Raw genomic sequence first — 17,155 nt, forward strand, 5'->3', positions numbered from 1 at the left:
TTCTGTCTTTTATACTCTTTTAAAGATGTGATTCTGGGGGTGCCCGGCTGGCTCAGTCAGAAGAGCATGCAACTCTTGATCTCAGGCAGGGTCATGAGTTCAAGCCCCATGTTGGGAGTAGAGATTACAAAATAAAACTTAAAAAATAAATAAAGATATAATTCTGGCTGTGCCACCCTCCCGAAAGTCTAGTGGCTCTACAACATCCACAGCTTAAAAGCAACATCTTTAAAATGACTCATGAGACACTTAATAATTTAACCCAACCTTCATCTCCCATCATACACCTTGTGTTCTGTCCACGTTAAACAAACCCCATGCTCTCCATATTTATACCTTTATACAGACTGCTGCATTTGTCTCCTACCCCAGAATTCAAGGCCTACCTTAAATGTTACTTATTTTATGCAACCTTTAGTAGTTCCTTATACCAAGTAGTTGTTTCTTCCTGTTTTCCTTCAATACTTTATTATTTTTTCTCCTCAGTATTTTATACCTTTTTATACTATGGTGCTTATCATCCCACAGTGCAGTTACTGATCTTTTCATGTCTTTCTCTAATTAAGTTTTAAGCAGTCCTTCTCTGTACTGTGAGTTCCTGGAGAACATGGACTATACCAAATTCCAAATTAGTTTTGTGGTAATTTAGAGCATTTCATCAACTAATAAAGCTTTCTATCAATAAATTTATCTTTAACTGAATGTGGTTTCATGTCTTTTGATCTTTGAAAAATTACCACTCTTAGAATTTCTTCAGTGTTTGGTTATTTCCCACACTGTATTTAACTTTTCTTCAGTTTTTCCTTAAAATCTACTTAAGTTCACAGGTAAAAATACTCATTTTGAGCAGTTAAAATGTCCACACTTTTCATGCTGTATTTAGCTACTTACCCTAAAGACAGTTTATTTGGTGCACCTTAACATGAAGTTAACTCTATTTATTTATAATCTAAATTATACTGTCCATAATTTGCTTAATTTCTAGGGTTCAACTACACGAATGGATCATGAAACAGCCAGTGTTTTGAGTTCTAGTAGCACACACTCTGCTCCTCGAAGGTTGACAAGTCATCTGGGAACCAAGGTAACAGAAGATTATAAACTCTGGTCACTAATACTAAGAGTACTTTGCTAAAACATTCTTCACTCATCTTTTAAATTGAACTAGAAGAGAATTCTGGTTCCATCACCCCAGTCTCTTCTTAAAGAAACATCTTTATACAGAAGAGTACAAAGGAAAAATGAGGATTATAAAAAAGTGCCAATTTAGCTAGTTTTTTACTCTTTCTCAGCCATATCATCCACTTCTCTGCAAGTATCTTAAGCTCCAGCCAGACTGGCTTACTTGCTGCTTCCCAAGCACTCCGTGGGACTTTCTGCCTCCGTGCGTTGCCTGAGGTAGTACCACCTCCCCTTTCTACCCCATTCCCAAATGGCTGTCAGAATCCGAGGCAGCCAGCAGCACTCTGCTTGGGTTTTACTTCTTTACAAAACGTTTTCTGGTTCCCAGTGTCCTCTTACCTCCCCATGCAGTCTGTCTACCTCCTTTGAGTCACTGCAATTTGCATGAAACTCTCTTGGGGAATAGGGACTTTTTTTTATTTAATCTTTTGTGACATCTACCACAGAGCCTGCACATAATGAGTGTTCAATAAATTTACTTAAGTGGATGGAAAAATTACTGAAATAGAATGTTACCCGGTGCTGATAAGTGAGTTTTCTTAGTCTCTCAGATATTAGCAAATATTTTAGGACTTGAGAATGGTGTGTTTAAAAAGAAAACAATTGTTTTATTGTTGTTTTAAAGCCAGAGTCTTTAATATTATATTGACAAAGAGGAAATTCTAATATAACTAAACAGTATATTTTCAGTTAAATCTAAATAATTCCATTAACTGTTTTCACAACATACTCTACCTATTCTTTCTTTAACAATATAATGGCTCTTATGAAAAGCATTACTGAAATAACTAATGTGATTTAAGAAATGAATTTAGAATAATCAACAATATTGTTAATATGAGACTTCATCCTTTTAATAACTCACAATAGCTGCTAATTGGGACCTCTGATATGCCAATAACTGCGCTAGAAGTTGTGTGTACATTTTCTCTGATTTCTCGAAAACACTGTGAAGTATTCTTGTCCCTCTTTTTTAAAAGAGAAAACTGAAGCAAAAAATTTGGTTTAGGCGGCTGTTGCATATTTAAATTGGACTTCAACCCCAGGTCTGTCCAACATCAACGTGTAGTTCTTACTATAAAGAAAATCTAATATTCACCAGTACCGTTGCATGAAAACTAGCAGCTAGAATACCATTGCCTTTTGAAGTGACTTATGAATGATAATATTAAGACCTTGCTACATTTTTGAATGCAGCTACTCTTCCTATACATGTATTATTTCATTTAATCTTCACAGAGAAAACCTTGTTAGGTAAATTTCTCCATTTTGTAACTGAGAAAACTGGGGCTCAGGGAAATCAAATAACATGGTAGTGTCACAGTTCATTCATAAGTGGTGGAGCCGGAATTTGAAAGCCCAGTTTATCCACAGTTCTGTACCACCTTCCTAAAACATTAATATCTAAGAGTAGTGTGTATTTATTTAGAGTTTGTCAGCCTCAGCATTCTTGACTGGATAATTCTTTATTGTGGGATGTTTAGCAGTATCCCTGGTCTTTACCTAGTAGATGCCCATAGCACTTTCTCTCACAGTTGTGACCACCAAAAATGTCTCCAAAACATTGCCCAAAGTGTCCTAGGAGGGCCAAAATCACCCCTGATTGAGAACCACTGATTTATAGAGATGATACATTCTTTATATAATAGCCTCTACTTTTATGTAATGACTCTGGCTTTGAAATGAGGCTAATTACAATCCAGGATAACTTGGTACTCTTTCCAGTTTCTATTCTACTTCTGAATAAACCCTTAGAATTTATTGTCAGAGAGTAATTGGTGCTTACTGGATGCTTTAAAAAAAGAAAATTAAGAATCCTAGCCTTGTACTCCCTATGTGATCATGGCATTCTTCTTCTTATGACAAAATATTTTTGTATGTTTAAGGGAGAAATCGTACACTTTTAACATTATAATCTGGCAAGGGTTAGTGATTGTCGAGAACTAGTACTTAGTAAATAATAATTGTTGAAATTGTTTTCTATTTATTGATTATAGTTGTAAATTAAAAGAAGTAAAATTTTTAAATTATGTAAAATATTTAAATAAACCACATTCCTCATTTTGTATGTGTGTGTGTGTATGATATCAATTGTCATTCACTATGACCAGCTGATCCAGACAAACAGCACTTTATGTGAGAACCTACTTTCTCTTTCAACACTGTATGCCACCTACTTCTATTTACTCATATAAACAAATTGGTGATGGATTTTGAAATATGGGTATGGATTTTGAAATAATACTCATTACTTCATCCTAGAAAGGGGTTTTGAGTTTTTTCTTTTTAATGAGTTACAATAAATATCCCATTCATCACTTCATTGGTGTTAGCGTTTGGATATTAAAGTCATAATTTTGTTTCTAAACTCATTTGGCCCACAGGTGGAAATGGTGTATTCATTGTTGTCAATGCTTGGTACTCATGATAAGGATGATATGTCGCGAACTTTGCTAGCTATGTCTAGCTCCCAAGACAGCTGTATATCCATGCGACAGTCTGGATGTCTTCCTCTCCTCATCCAGCTTTTACATGGCAATGACAAAGACTCTGTGTTGTTGGGAAATTCCCGGGGCAGTAAAGAGGCTCGGGCCAGGGCCAGTGCAGCACTTCACAACATCATTCACTCACAGCCTGATGACAAGAGAGGCAGGCGTGAAATCCGAGTCCTTCATCTTTTGGAACAGATACGAGCTTACTGTGAAACCTGTTGGGAGTGGCAGGAAGCCCATGAACAAGGCATGGACCAGGACAAAAATCCAAGTATGTTCCCTATAGTGCATGTTACAAAAAGCAAATGTAAACATTTTTTAAATGAAAACTTTTTTAGGTAGTATGTTGTCTTTATGAGTTGGAATGGGAAGTTTATAGTAGCCATCTACACTGCTAACATAGTTTAAAACTTAGGTCTGTATTTTTCTAGAAAAAAAAAATAGTAAAGGAAAATGTTACATGCAGTACTATGCAACCAAAAAAGAACGAGAGATTAAGAGAGATTTATAGTCACAGCATAATAATCTAGAAAGAACTTGAGCAATTATGTTTCCATCCCTTCCGTTTTATAGATTAAGCTCAAGAATGTGACTTTAGTTCCTTCAGCAGTTAGTGACCAAGCCATAATCTTTACATTTGCACAACACTCTACTCAGTGGATACAAAGCTGTGTTAAATCTGTTATGTTATTTGAGCTTCACAACAAACTCCTGGAGTAGGAAGGGAAGGTATTATCATGTCCATTTTACAGATGAAGAAACTGAGGCTCAGAGACACTAAAAGACTTGCCTGTAGCCTCATAGCTAGTAAGTGGTAGAGCCAGGAACAGAGGCCAGATCTTCTGACTGTCAACCCAGTGCTCTTCCCACTGCACCCTCCTGCTTCAGGCGATAGGTCCCAGTTGCTTGGGTTGATCAGCCACCCAGCTCTGTGCGGAGAAACGCTGGGCTACCAACTCCTCTCCATCGGGAGCAGGGAAGTTAGGAATTGGGACCCTTGGGGACATAACTTACTTCATTCCTGTAGCAAGAACCAAAAGCAGCAAGTATATAAGGTAAGACCTTCCTTTTACCTGATAAGAACACACACACAAACACATCCACACACACAGGACAGGGGACAATTGTATCAACCTGTTGATTCAGGGAGCAGTAGAAGGGGTGATGGTGAGAACACCTTCTCTGAAGCTTTAGCAGATTTTTTTAGCTTAGGTATAAAGGTGAATTTATTTAAAATTTACAAATTTTCAAGAATAAGAAAATAGCAGAAATAGTCCTTTATATCTTTTTGTCCTAGGGATAAAGAAAACTAATAAGATACTTTACTGAGAGAACATTGTCTTTCTGGATTTTTTTCTGTGGGTATCAACAATTATGTAATAACTTGTATTTTGTGATCTTAATAACTGTTCTCAAAATGCTTAAATAAAATAAATTAATATTACTTCTGAAAAATAGACTTACTTTTTAAATTTTTATTTCAAATAATGAGCTTTGAAACTGTGTGCATGGTATTAAATGTGGAGGTACATTTTCTTGGACACCTCTTCTTTAGATTCTTGTTTACTGTCTATATGGTAAGCTTTCTCCACAGGTTTGTGCTAGATTTCTTTACTATATTTGTACACAAATAAGTGCTTTTAACCCACACTTGTGACAATAGTTTAAATAGAAATTATAACAAAAACAGCTTTATACCAAAGCGTCTTTATTCTTTTACATATTCAACATAATTTTAAATTATTATTTGAGTTATACTATAAACCTGCAAGGGATTTATTCTAACAGAGATAGTTAAAGGAAGATAAGGAGTAAACATTTTTCTGGAACCAAGAAAAGCCCTTTACTCATATTTTCTTTTCCATGTTGGTAGTATTTATCTATTCAGCAAATATTTGTTGATCTACTAAACTATTATGCATTAGGGATATATTAGTGAGCCCTGCTTTTTTTTAAATATAATAAACATTGTTGCTTTTGAAAAAAACAAAGCATTATGGTCTATGTCAATTTTATTTTTCAGTGCCAGCCCCTGTTGAACATCAGATCTGTCCTGCTGTGTGTGTTCTAATGAAACTTTCATTTGATGAAGAGCATAGACATGCAATGAATGAACTTGGTAAGACAGAAATGTTTCTTAATGCCATAGAAGGGTACTGAAGATTTTTCAGCATCGTTGAATTGGGTATAAGGCCACTAATTTCTGTTACCACCTACTTCCTCCTTATAGCAAATGATTATGCCCTGGTTTCCAGAGGAGGAAAGGTTCTTAATGATAGAAACTGCTACCCTGTATAAACTAACTTGGCTTTTCAAAATCTTAGCCAACAATTAGAAAGATTACTAAGTGGGCCACTCCTTGGCCCTGTTCCCACAGTAGACCCAACGTGATAGTTGATGGGGAGGGTAATTTAAATTATTTTGAAATGCGGAGCTACGTGATTGTTCTTGAACTCAATCACTTCTGATGGACACCAGAAGAAATTATTATTAAGATTCTCATTTCTCTTCATGGTTATCAGTACTTACTGGATTTTCATGATAAGTGGCATGGTATCTTTGAAACTGGTTAATGAAGAAAAGCATTATGCTCTAATTTAAGTTAGAAATATTCCACTAATTTTGGAAGGATTACTCTTTTATGTATGTGTTATCACACACTCTAAACCTTATTTATAACCTGCATTTTTGTGCACCCCGTTTGTCATGTAACGGTTTTTCTTTGATTTCTAGGTTCATTTTGCACATGTGGTATTTATAAATTGCATCATGCTGAGCCATCTCATGTGAACTGGATCTGTCTAGTTGTGCCACAAGCAAGAACCGTACACTGAGTTCCCATCTTAGTGTAGCTTTGCCCTTGCTTTTTGTGCTGTTTATTTTACATTACATCCCAGCCCCACTTTGTATTCCTACCACCCTCATCATTGTCATTCATCATTTATCTTAAAAGTCACAAAATCATGAGACTCTTAAACACAGAAAACCTGCACGGCCAAAAATGAGTGTTGTCTCCTTCAGAGTCATCACTATGGGGGACTGTGTACTTTGTGATCTCAGGCCTGCCCTCCAGCCATGCTTTTCTTCCCACAGGCCCTTGCAGTTGGCCCATCTGATTCTCTTTCCTTCCCCCATACCCCAGCCTCCTGTGGAACTGAGTGTGGTCTTACGGGTTCTCCCCTCCTCAGCAGTCTCAGCATTTGTGAAAATTTTATGTTTGGTTATTTTTTTAATGCTAGTAATAATGGGAAGCAGATAAAAATCTTGAATAAATAAGAAAACTAATCCAATTTTAAACTACAGCAAAGGTTTTTCTGTAAATGTCCCTGTGTTCCAATGAACTGTAGAATAGGACTGACACATGAATCTGAATTTCAAAGTAAAACCTAGACTCAGTATTTGTTCCTCTTCCTTCTTCAGGTAGGAAGGCTACCCGGGGCATTTCATCACAGGAGCTAGGGCAGGGGCTTTCAGGTGAGGAGCAGGATGGGGCCTCTGGGGGTGTGACTGTTGGGAACAGAGCCACAGGGGATTACTTTCTTCTCATTCCTAGCCTCTAAAGTTGCACAAAGCAAAAGATAAATCAAGGTTTGTGGATTGTGGGGAGATGGAGTAAGGAAGCACAAGGTATCTGACAGTGAGGGATAAGGAGGAATGAAGTCCCAAATAGATGAAGGGAAATTCCTGAGCCCAGTCAGCTGGAACTGTCATTTGTACATACAAGAAGATTCTACAACTTATCAAAGTCACTTAGGTTTGCACCTGTTAGAGTTGCAGGTTTTAGACTATGCTGTCAGTGATGTATACATTGATTAAGTCCCAGCTCTGTCCCAGAAACTGTGCTAGTAAAAATGGTGAAGATATGGTTCTGACTTTAAAGGAACTCACAATTTATTTGTATTAGTATTTCCAAACTAGATCATAACAATCACAGAGATACTTGTCAAACCATATAGATTCTCTGGCCCTGTAGCAAGCAAGCTTAGTAAAGCAGAATCTCCAGAGGGGTACCTAGAAATCATTTAATTAGTGGCCTAGGTGATTCTTATGATCAGTAAATTTTGTGAAACACCAATATATAGAATATTTATGTTGGGCCCCTAATGTTTATTTTAGAATGAGGCATTTCATGCTAATGGTGACTATCTAACCCAAGTAAAAGGAAAATAATATACTTTTTAAAACTAAGTGTCATCTTTCTGTTATCTTTTTTATATGCATAAGTCTAAGGGTTCTGTTGCATGGTTTCTGTTGAAACCATTGGTCCTCTACTAGCTTTAAGGTTATGAGATCACACATTGAATAATATCTGGTCCATCTGGACCACTTTTTTTAAACATAGACACTGAGCAAAATGTGGAAGAATATGCTTATCATCTTTGCATTACCTTGAAACAGCCTAACCTTTCTAAGGGCAATCTGTTTTTTATTCCATCAGTCATGAATTCACATCATAATTTTTGTGAATCCATTTGTAGTTTTGACATACGAATTTTATTCATTGCCTTAAAATTTACAGAAAGTTTTCATTTGCCTGAAATCATAAAAGACTCTCTTTTATCTGATACCCTAAATTTTATTGAATGTTCTTTTTTCCTCATGGTTTTGTTGATATTGACCATATCCTTCTTTAATCTTTGTTTTCAGAATCAAGTCCTAGTATTTCAGTTTTTCCATTCAAAAAAAACTCTTTCTTCATTTAGTGCCTTCTTGAGACCTTCTTTATTAGATTATTTCACCTTTCTTAAGAAAGTATCACAGATATTGCCACACCACGCAGGATTTTATATAGGCACAAAGCATAGTATGTTTCTTTTGGTATCAATAGCCTGCTTTATAATGATCAACATCTTGGTGATCTTACCAGTATACAGGGCCGTGGTCTTCAGATCATCAGTCACTCCCAAGTCAATTTCCTGAGTCAAAACCCTCAGCTCTTTTACTGGCTCCTCCTCTTTTACTCAAGTATTAAATGGTGGGAATTCCTCAAAGCTCTGTCCTAGGTTTTCTTCGTCTCTCTCTAAACAATATCCTTCAATCCATAGCTTCAGCTACAGTGTTTTTCAGATTTACATGTTAATCCACATTCTCTCTCCTGAGTTTTTTTTTTTAAAGATTTTCATTTATTTATTCATGAGAGACAGAGAGAGAGAGAGGCAGAGGGAGAAGCAGGCTCCCAAGGAGCAGGGAGCCCGATGCGGGACTCGATCCCAGGACCCTGGGATCATGACCTGAGCCGAAGGCAGACGCTTAACCATCTGAGCCACCCAGGCGCCCTCTCTCCTGAGTTTTAGACACACTATCAAATTCTTCATCTGACATCTTCACTTAGATGGTTTTTCAGACATTTTTAACTCAACTGCCCCAACTGAACTTGTTATCTCCTTCAACTCCAAATCTCTGTCTCTTCCAGGGTTCTTTTTCTCAGAAAATGGCATGGCAGTCAACCCAGTTCCTCAGGCCAGAATCTTCGGAAGACATCCCATAACTCTATCCTCCTTATCCCCTGCATTTAGTAACCGAGTACTGTAATTCTGCTTCTTAAATTTATCTCAAATCACTGCTCTTCTTTCCATCCCCAGTTCAGCCCACTATCTTCTCTCCTACTCTGCAGATCTTTGTCTTGGCTCCCCACTTCCAATTATCCATTCTGCATCCTGCAACCACAGGAATCTATTTAGAATGTACATTTAATTATTCCTTCCCCTGTTAGAAATCCTTGGTGTGACATATAAAGTCTTGCACGATACGGCCTCTACCCATTTTGTAGCCTCATCTTGAGACCTTCTCCTTATTGCTGTGTATTTCAGGCTCAAGGGCTCTTGCACATACCGTTTTTCATCTGCCTAAAATGCTATTCTGTTATTCCTGCCCCACCTGTTTTAGATACTCATTCACCTTTAAGTCTTTCTTAACGTAAACATGATTTCCTCAGCCTTTTTCTTGATACTCTTAATCTAGGGTAAGTCCACCTGTTACCTTTCCCTGTGCTTCTACACAGTCTGTTATGCCTAAATTAGTTGTTCAGGGTCTGCTTTTGCTCTAATGTATAAGCTCCATAAAGATAGTGACTGTATTGTGTTCACTGGCTATGTATTTTTCCATTATCATGGGTGGATGGAAGAAAATCTTTCTAAATATGGTTTGGGTTTTCCTTAACCAAAGTAATTTTCACTTATCTACATTCAGACTCATCTGTCATTGCTGCTAGTCATAAAGATTTGCACCAGTCTTCCTACAGTTAATTCTCCTGGCTTGCAATTCTTGACCCAAGTTAGAACTTTGTTTTACAAACTTGTGGATTCCTCTACATACTGACCCTTCTAGATCATTTATGAAAATACTAAACGTACAGGTCTTCTTCCAAATTAATAACCTGACTGTCTAGACTTAAAATTTCCAAGAATCGCCTGTTTATGTTCATCCTCCTTTTTTCTGTCTAAGCCACTTCTCTGTGACAAAACAATATCCCCAGTCCCATAATGATTAATATTGATGATAAATATTTTGAATAGCTTCCATAATACATTTTTATTTTTATTTACTCGCTCACCATTGTGCTTTACCTTTGTTTTTTGTTTGTTTGGTTTTTTTTTTTTTTGTTCTGTTTTGTTACTGCCCTTTCCTTCCTATCTTTCCCTTTCCTTTTCCTTCGTTTTTCTCCTTGCCTTCCTAGTGTTGACCACTGTGGGCATTGTCAGGCATACCCAGTGGTGGGAATCAAGGGGAAAGAAAATATTAAATCCTAGCATAGTTGGTATTTGACACTTGTGAGTATCAAAGTTAAGAAATTTTTTTAAATATATAAATAATAAATAATAAATGGTTTTATAGAACTTAGTAATAAGTTGAACAGATAATTCTTTTTCATTAAAAAAATAAGCTTTGCTTCATGCACAGTTTCATTTAAAAGTCTCAGGATTCCTAAGGATAATTATTTGGCAAATAAAAAACATTAAAGTAATTAGGCCACAGTGTATAACATTGAAGAATGTTTGTAAAGTTGTAATAATAAAAATAAGTTACCTTTTTCTGCCTCATGCAGGAACACCTAGTGTTAGAACATAGCCTTTTTCATCAATGACAAGATATAATATATATGCAGTAAATAGAGTTTAATGCTCACTTCACTCAGTAAGGCAAGGGTGTGGAGGGTGGAGAGAACTGGCAGAAAATGGAGTCACTATCAGTTGTATTTTGAGCATTACACAGAAGTTCTTTATAACAGTTTTTGTAGCTTGTAATTCTAAAGATGTATTTAAACCATATATTCTCCTTCTTTGAGATGTTTTCCTAATAATTAATTTTTAAACTTGGTGCCACTTGTTTTATTTTAGATTACTGTCTTTTTCCTCTTGCCCTTTTTAAATTAGGGGGACTACAGGCCATTGCAGAATTATTGCAAGTGGACTGTGAAATGTATGGGCTAACTAATGACCACTACAGTATTACATTAAGACGATATGCTGGAATGGCTTTGACAAACTTGACTTTTGGAGATGTAGCCAACAAGGTATGTTTTATAAGATCCATTTCTTAAGATATCTCTGGTATGAGTTAATTTCATACAAACTAGTTTTCACTAATTTTCTTTTTTCACTCTCCTCATTAAACAGATTAAAAAAAAAAAAAACTGAACTTCACACACCACTGCATAGTTTTACTCAGTAGGTTGTCTTATGCCTAAACAAAGGCAAAAGGTGGAACACAGTGGGTCTATGTAATTGCATTTGAAATACTGTTCCCAGGAACGAGAACAAGTGTCTAAAAATTCTGATGACAGATGTGTTATACATATATCACTTCCATCCAAAGAAGAGACTTTACTTTAAAACCCTTTGCTTATCATTTCTTATCATTTACTCATTTTATTTTTCCAGTTTATTAGGAAAGGAACAGATCGCAAAAGACTTCCTTTCTGTAATCTGGTTCTGGGGCTTTTATGGGTAAAATATTAGGATGATTAAAATGAGACAATTAAAACTAGATTTGAAGTTTATTAGTCAAAAATAAAGCACAGCTTCATGTTGTCTTGTTATTGACCCTCTGTTCCATTTCTAATTTTACAGGCTACACTCTGCTCTATGAAAGGCTGCATGAGAGCGCTTGTGGCCCAACTAAAATCTGAAAGTGAGGACTTACAGCAGGTACCAGTTAGAATTTCAGATGTTTTTCTTGGATATTAGTGGGTTAATATCCTGATTTAGATTAATTTAAACTGTGGCTCAGTATTTAGTGTCTCATGTTTCAATTATGGTTACATTAACACCAGAATAAAGGAAAATAATTACATTGTAGAAATTCCTTTTGGCACTGTATTAGCATTTAGGGAGGAATTTCTTTATTAGTAGATGTCTACTCTTACCACTAGCATTAAAAACAAAACAACTATAAATTATTTTATTTTCAAATTATTCTAAAATTTCATTTGCAGGTTATTGCAAGTGTTTTGAGGAATTTGTCTTGGCGAGCAGATGTAAATAGTAAAAAGACATTGCGTGAAGTTGGAAGTGTGAAAGCATTGATGGAATGTGCTCTGGAAGTTAAAAAGGTACCTTTGGAAACATTTAACATTCTAATTTGGATTTCATCTTTGGTTAGTTTTTTGTTACCCTTTCCCACCCTTGAGATTCCCTAATTTCTGTCCTGCTTATCTCACCAGTTCTTAGTCTTAGACGACTCCAAACTCGTAAAGTATTAAGATGGAAAAGATTGTACAAAGCAGCCTAGGTTAAGTCAGCGTTTTTCAGATTTGACACTATTGGCATCTTGGACCAGATAATTGTTTGTTTTAAGGGACTGACCTGTGTTTTGTAGGATATTTAGCATCTTCGGCCTTTGCCCGCTAGATACCAATACACTTCCCCCCATTCATGACCGTCAAAAATGTCTCCAGTATTACCAAAGGTGCCCCGGAGGGGCAAAGGGAGAAAATCACCCCCAGTGGAGAATCACTGTGTACATGGGGTCACTGTTACCTCTTTGCTCTCCAGAGTCCTTAGTTTTGATAGTCATCATATCAAGAGGTGATCAGACCCAAGGGTAAGGAATTCCTCAAATAATAATTTGTTTACAAAAGGAAATATCACCAGGTGGCATATCTACTTCAGAAACTAAGCTAATTTAAAAAGAAAAAATTAAACTTGAAATTTGGGAGGGACTAAGCAGGTCTTCTTAGACTAATCTGGGCTTCCTTTACTCAACCAGTCCCGCTAGACCTACAGTCTACATTTTTTTCCTCAAAATTTCCGTTTTAGGGAAGGCAAAGAATTTTCAGTTTTTATTTGTTTATGTATTTTTGTGAAATTATTTTATACCTGGAAACCCCAAGAAACTCAACTGAAAAATCATTAGAAATAAGAAAAGTATTCAACTAAAAAAATGGTTATAATGATAATATTCAAATATACTTAGGATCTGCACAAAAATACCTTTAAAACACTCTTGAATCAGCAGAACACTCGTATTTCTTGCAGGAAAGAAGATATACGAAAGGCCCTTAAGCACTTGAAAAGATACTCAACATCGTTAGTCATGAGGGAAATACAAATTAAAACTACAGTGGGGGGAAAAAAAAACTACAGTGAGATACCATTACATATATTATATTGGTTAAAATGTAAAAGATTAACCAAGTGTTGTCAAGGATGTTAAGCAGCTGGAATTCTCATGCACTGCTGGTGGGAGTATAAGATGGTATATCACTTTGAAGAACATTTGATGGTGTTTCAAAGTTAAATATATACCAACCACACAATCCAGCCATTCCAGTCCTAAGTATTTACCTAAGAAAAACCAAAACTTCTATTTGCACAAAGTCTTAAACACAGATATTCACAGCAATACTGTTTGATAGCCAAAAACTAGAAGTAATTCTAATGTCTATCAACAGGTGAATGGGTAAACAAATTATGGGATGTCCGCAATGTAACACTATTTGGCTATTTAAAAAATGAACTATTGATACATGCAATAATCTATAATGACAGAAAACAGATCAGTAGTTGCCTGGGGCTGAGAGTAGATTACAACAGGGTACTAGGAAATTTGGGGGGATGATACAACTGTTTGTTATCTTGAATGTAGTGATGGTTTCATGGGTATGCTCATACATCAAAAGTGATCATATTGCACATTTGAAATATGTGCAGTTTATTGTTCTCAAAGTATACCTCAATAAAATTATACCAAAAAATTAGTGTCCACACTTTAAGACTCCTAATTAAGTGTGTATATTTTCAGAAAGATTTAATGTGTTTGTATGTATTATGGGAATTTGTACTGTTGCTAAGAGTTCATGACTTTATCTTTCAAGGACCTCAAAGATCTTTATACAAATAGTTGCTACAAACTGAGAAAGCTAAAATAAAAGATTCCTCCTACTGAGCAATGCAGAAGACCGTAATAAATGGAAAGACATACCCTGTTCTTCTAAAGGAAGAGTAGTATTTTAAAGATCATCATCCATAAATTCATCTATAAATTTTTTTCCTTTTTTTTCTTTATTTTTTTAAAAGATTTTATTTATTTATTTGACAGAGAGAGACACAGCGAGAGAGGCAACACAAGCAGGGGGAGTGGGAGAGGGAGAAGCAGGCTTCCCGCGGAGCAGGGAGCCTGATGCGGGGCTCCATCCAGGACCCTGGGATTGTGACTGAGCCGAAGGCAGACGCTTAAAGACTAAGCCACCCAGCACCCCTATAAATTTTTTTTTCATCTATAAATTTTTAATGTAAGCCCAATCTTGGAAAAACTGGCTCAGCAGAAATTTATAATGTCTCCAATTCTAGTTTGGGCCTGCTTCTGGTTAACAGTGTTAGAATTTACTTTTTTCCTCCTTTTCTGCATTCAATGCAATAGTCATTCTGAACATTCTCTTTTTAATTCATCATCTCTTCCTTTTCAGCTTTACTACTAATGACCAGGAGAGTCAGAACTACCTCCCATATCCCCATGCATTGCCTCATTTTAACTTCATTAAGCAGGCTCCTACTTTTCTACACAGAACCTTTCCTTCCCTGCACTCTGTGCCCCAAGCATTGCTGTTTACGCAAAGCTGTTAGTCCCTGGGTGCGTGGGTGGCTCAGTTGGTTAAGTGTCTGCCTTCGGCTCAGGTCATGATCCCAGGGTCCTGGGATGGAGTCCTGCATCAGGCTCCCTGCTCAGCGGGGAGTCTGCTTCTCCCTCAGCCCCTCCCCCCTGCTCGTGATTTCTCTCTCTCTTTCATTCTCTCGCTCTCAAATAAATAAAATCTTAGAAAAAAAATACATTAGTCCCTTACTCCTATCTTCTGTATCTTCTCTACTGAGTATAGAGATGGTTTTTTTGTTTCAACTGTCTCTATAAGAAGCCCAATGTTCTGAAAATTAAGAAAACAAACAAACAACCTTTCTTTTGCTTCTTGTAACTCCTGCAGTGTTTCTCTTTTTCCTGTAGCAACCAAAACACTGAACAAATCACCGGCTCCATTTCTTCACTGGCCATACCTTCTTCAGTTCCTTCTAATTTTGCTTCTTAACAAAATCTAGGTTTATAGTTTAACTGGGGTTTCTTTTCTACCTACACCTATATTTGATACTTTTGAATCACATACCTTATTGAAATTCCTTCCTTTGTTTTTACCACCTATACTTACAACTTCTAATCATTTCTCCTCTAACTATAAAGCTTCTTTGAAACAAAACCCTTTCCTCTACACATAGTCTCGTAGAGAGCAACTTGCGTTTTCTTACCTTTACCTCTCACCTCTGACCTCTGGGCCATTTGTAGTTGAGCTCACTTATACCTCTAAACTGTTGCTGTTTTCTCTGTTCCCAGGATATTTTGAATGTCCCATCTTTACCTTGACAATCACAGTGTAATTAAAATTGAGCTCTTAACCTTCTCACATCTCGATTGGTGAAAGCACTTCTTCCCTGCCTCCTGACAAATAGTATTTGCTCCTCGATTCTCTTAATTTCCTGATGAAGAGAATAAGGTGGCTAGCTATTTATTGGGTCAGGCCCAAAGTGTTTGCCCTGACATTCAAGGCCGCCTTTTACCATCTCACCTGAGCTAACACTGCTCCCCAACATGGACTTGGATCTCCTCTGTGTCTTCTTTCTATTCTTCAGTCCTCCCTTGCTGATTCCCACTTCCATGCCAGGAGCACCTGTCTTCTCTCTGAAGGTACAGGTCTTATCTTCTACAGAGCTGCTCTCCATGAAATATTTATTTGATTAAATTCAGGTAGCAGTAATCTTTCCTTTGTTCATGTATGGTTTTGCGCTTTTTTTTCCCCCCCTAAGTAAACTGTTAGCAGGTATCAGCTTGCCACATTGGTATCCTCTAGAGTGCCTCTAATTGTGATAGGCACAGTAGATTTTTAATGAGTGTTTGTTCCTTAGTTGATTTGTAGTAACAAGGCAAGTTTTAACCAAATATCCTTAATTATATACTCAGTGTTTTGTTTTTGTAGCAATTACAATTTGACAGCTTGCTATGTTGTTATATACCAAGGAAGTTCTAATATCTGGAATTACTTTGTTCCTTTGGGAGTTTTAAGAAATTGGAGTTTTTCAGTATGCTTACTTTTTATTTTTAATAAGTTATATTGTTACTTTTGAATCAACCTCATATAAGTATATATGTGTGCTTTTTATACAAACAGAATATTGTACATACTGCTCTGCAACTTGCTCTTTTTATTTAATAATATGTTTTAGACATCTTTCCATATCAGCTTTCCATATCTGGTTTTATTATCATGCAAATGTTCTTTTCAGAATGCACATCAGTTCTGTTTCATATTCTAATATGAGCTCTAAACACTTAGAATAAAGTTCAAAAAGGTCATTAGTTTAGTATTGTGTTCTGCTTGTTCTATGGGGATATCATTTACTTAAGTTCCATTTGGTATTTTATCAGTTTTTCTAAATGGAGAGTGCCTAACTTTGCCCATGAGGGGTGAGCAGCAGGGGAGATAAGTAATAACAATAACAACTTATTCAATAGAAGTAAACATAGAATTTGTAAGAGGCATATTCCAACTCTAATTAGATGACACATGTTCTATTTCTTAATAGGAATCAACCCTCAAAAGTGTATTGAGTGCCTTATGGAACTTGTCAGCACATTGCACTGAGAATAAAGCTGATATATGTGCTGTAGATGGTGCGCTTGCATTTCTGGTTGGCACTCTCACTTACCGAAGCCAGACAAATACTTTAGCCATTATTGAAAGTGGAGGTGGGATATTACGGAACGTGTCCAGCTTAATAGCTACAAATGAGGACCACAGGTAAATACAGCATTTTATATTACTTTTAAATGAATTAGTGTAGAATTCATACCCTCAAAAAGACCCAGTTGTAAGCAGTGTTTTGTGTAATTGTGCAAGTGCTAAGCCAAATTATATTACAGTGAAAAGATAACCATTAATTCCTAACTTGTTAGTATATTTATTCTAATAAAAGTTTATAGTATAAAGATGTGTAGAAGTA

At 36.3% G+C, this 17,155-nt stretch overlaps 1 protein-coding gene across 4 annotated transcripts in view; it reads left to right on the forward strand.

Annotated features, from left to right (window-relative positions):
* Positions 1-17,155, forward strand: part of APC (APC regulator of WNT signaling pathway) — a 132,009-nt gene that overhangs the window by 104,742 nt on the left and 10,112 nt on the right. For 2 of the 4 annotated variants that reach the window (XM_044917086.1, XM_044917084.1), the window contains 7 exons: positions 986-1,084; positions 3,567-3,945; positions 5,698-5,793; positions 11,048-11,187; positions 11,744-11,821; positions 12,109-12,225; positions 16,739-16,953. In XM_044917086.1, coding sequence (XP_044773021.1) covers positions 986-1,084; positions 3,567-3,945; positions 5,698-5,793; positions 11,048-11,187; positions 11,744-11,821; positions 12,109-12,225; positions 16,739-16,953 — 1,124 coding nt within the window. Of the gene's footprint in view, positions 1-985; positions 1,085-3,566; positions 3,946-5,697; positions 5,794-7,094; positions 7,149-11,047; positions 11,188-11,743; positions 11,822-12,108; positions 12,226-16,738; positions 16,954-17,155 lie in introns of all 4 variants that reach the window. The other 2 variants (XM_044917083.1, XM_044917085.1) reach the window with 2 other exon arrangements.

The sequence above is a fragment of the Neomonachus schauinslandi genome, chromosome 7 (genome assembly GCF_002201575.2).
Source record: "Neomonachus schauinslandi chromosome 7, ASM220157v2, whole genome shotgun sequence".
Classification (NCBI taxonomy): domain Eukaryota; kingdom Metazoa; phylum Chordata; class Mammalia; order Carnivora; family Phocidae; genus Neomonachus; species Neomonachus schauinslandi.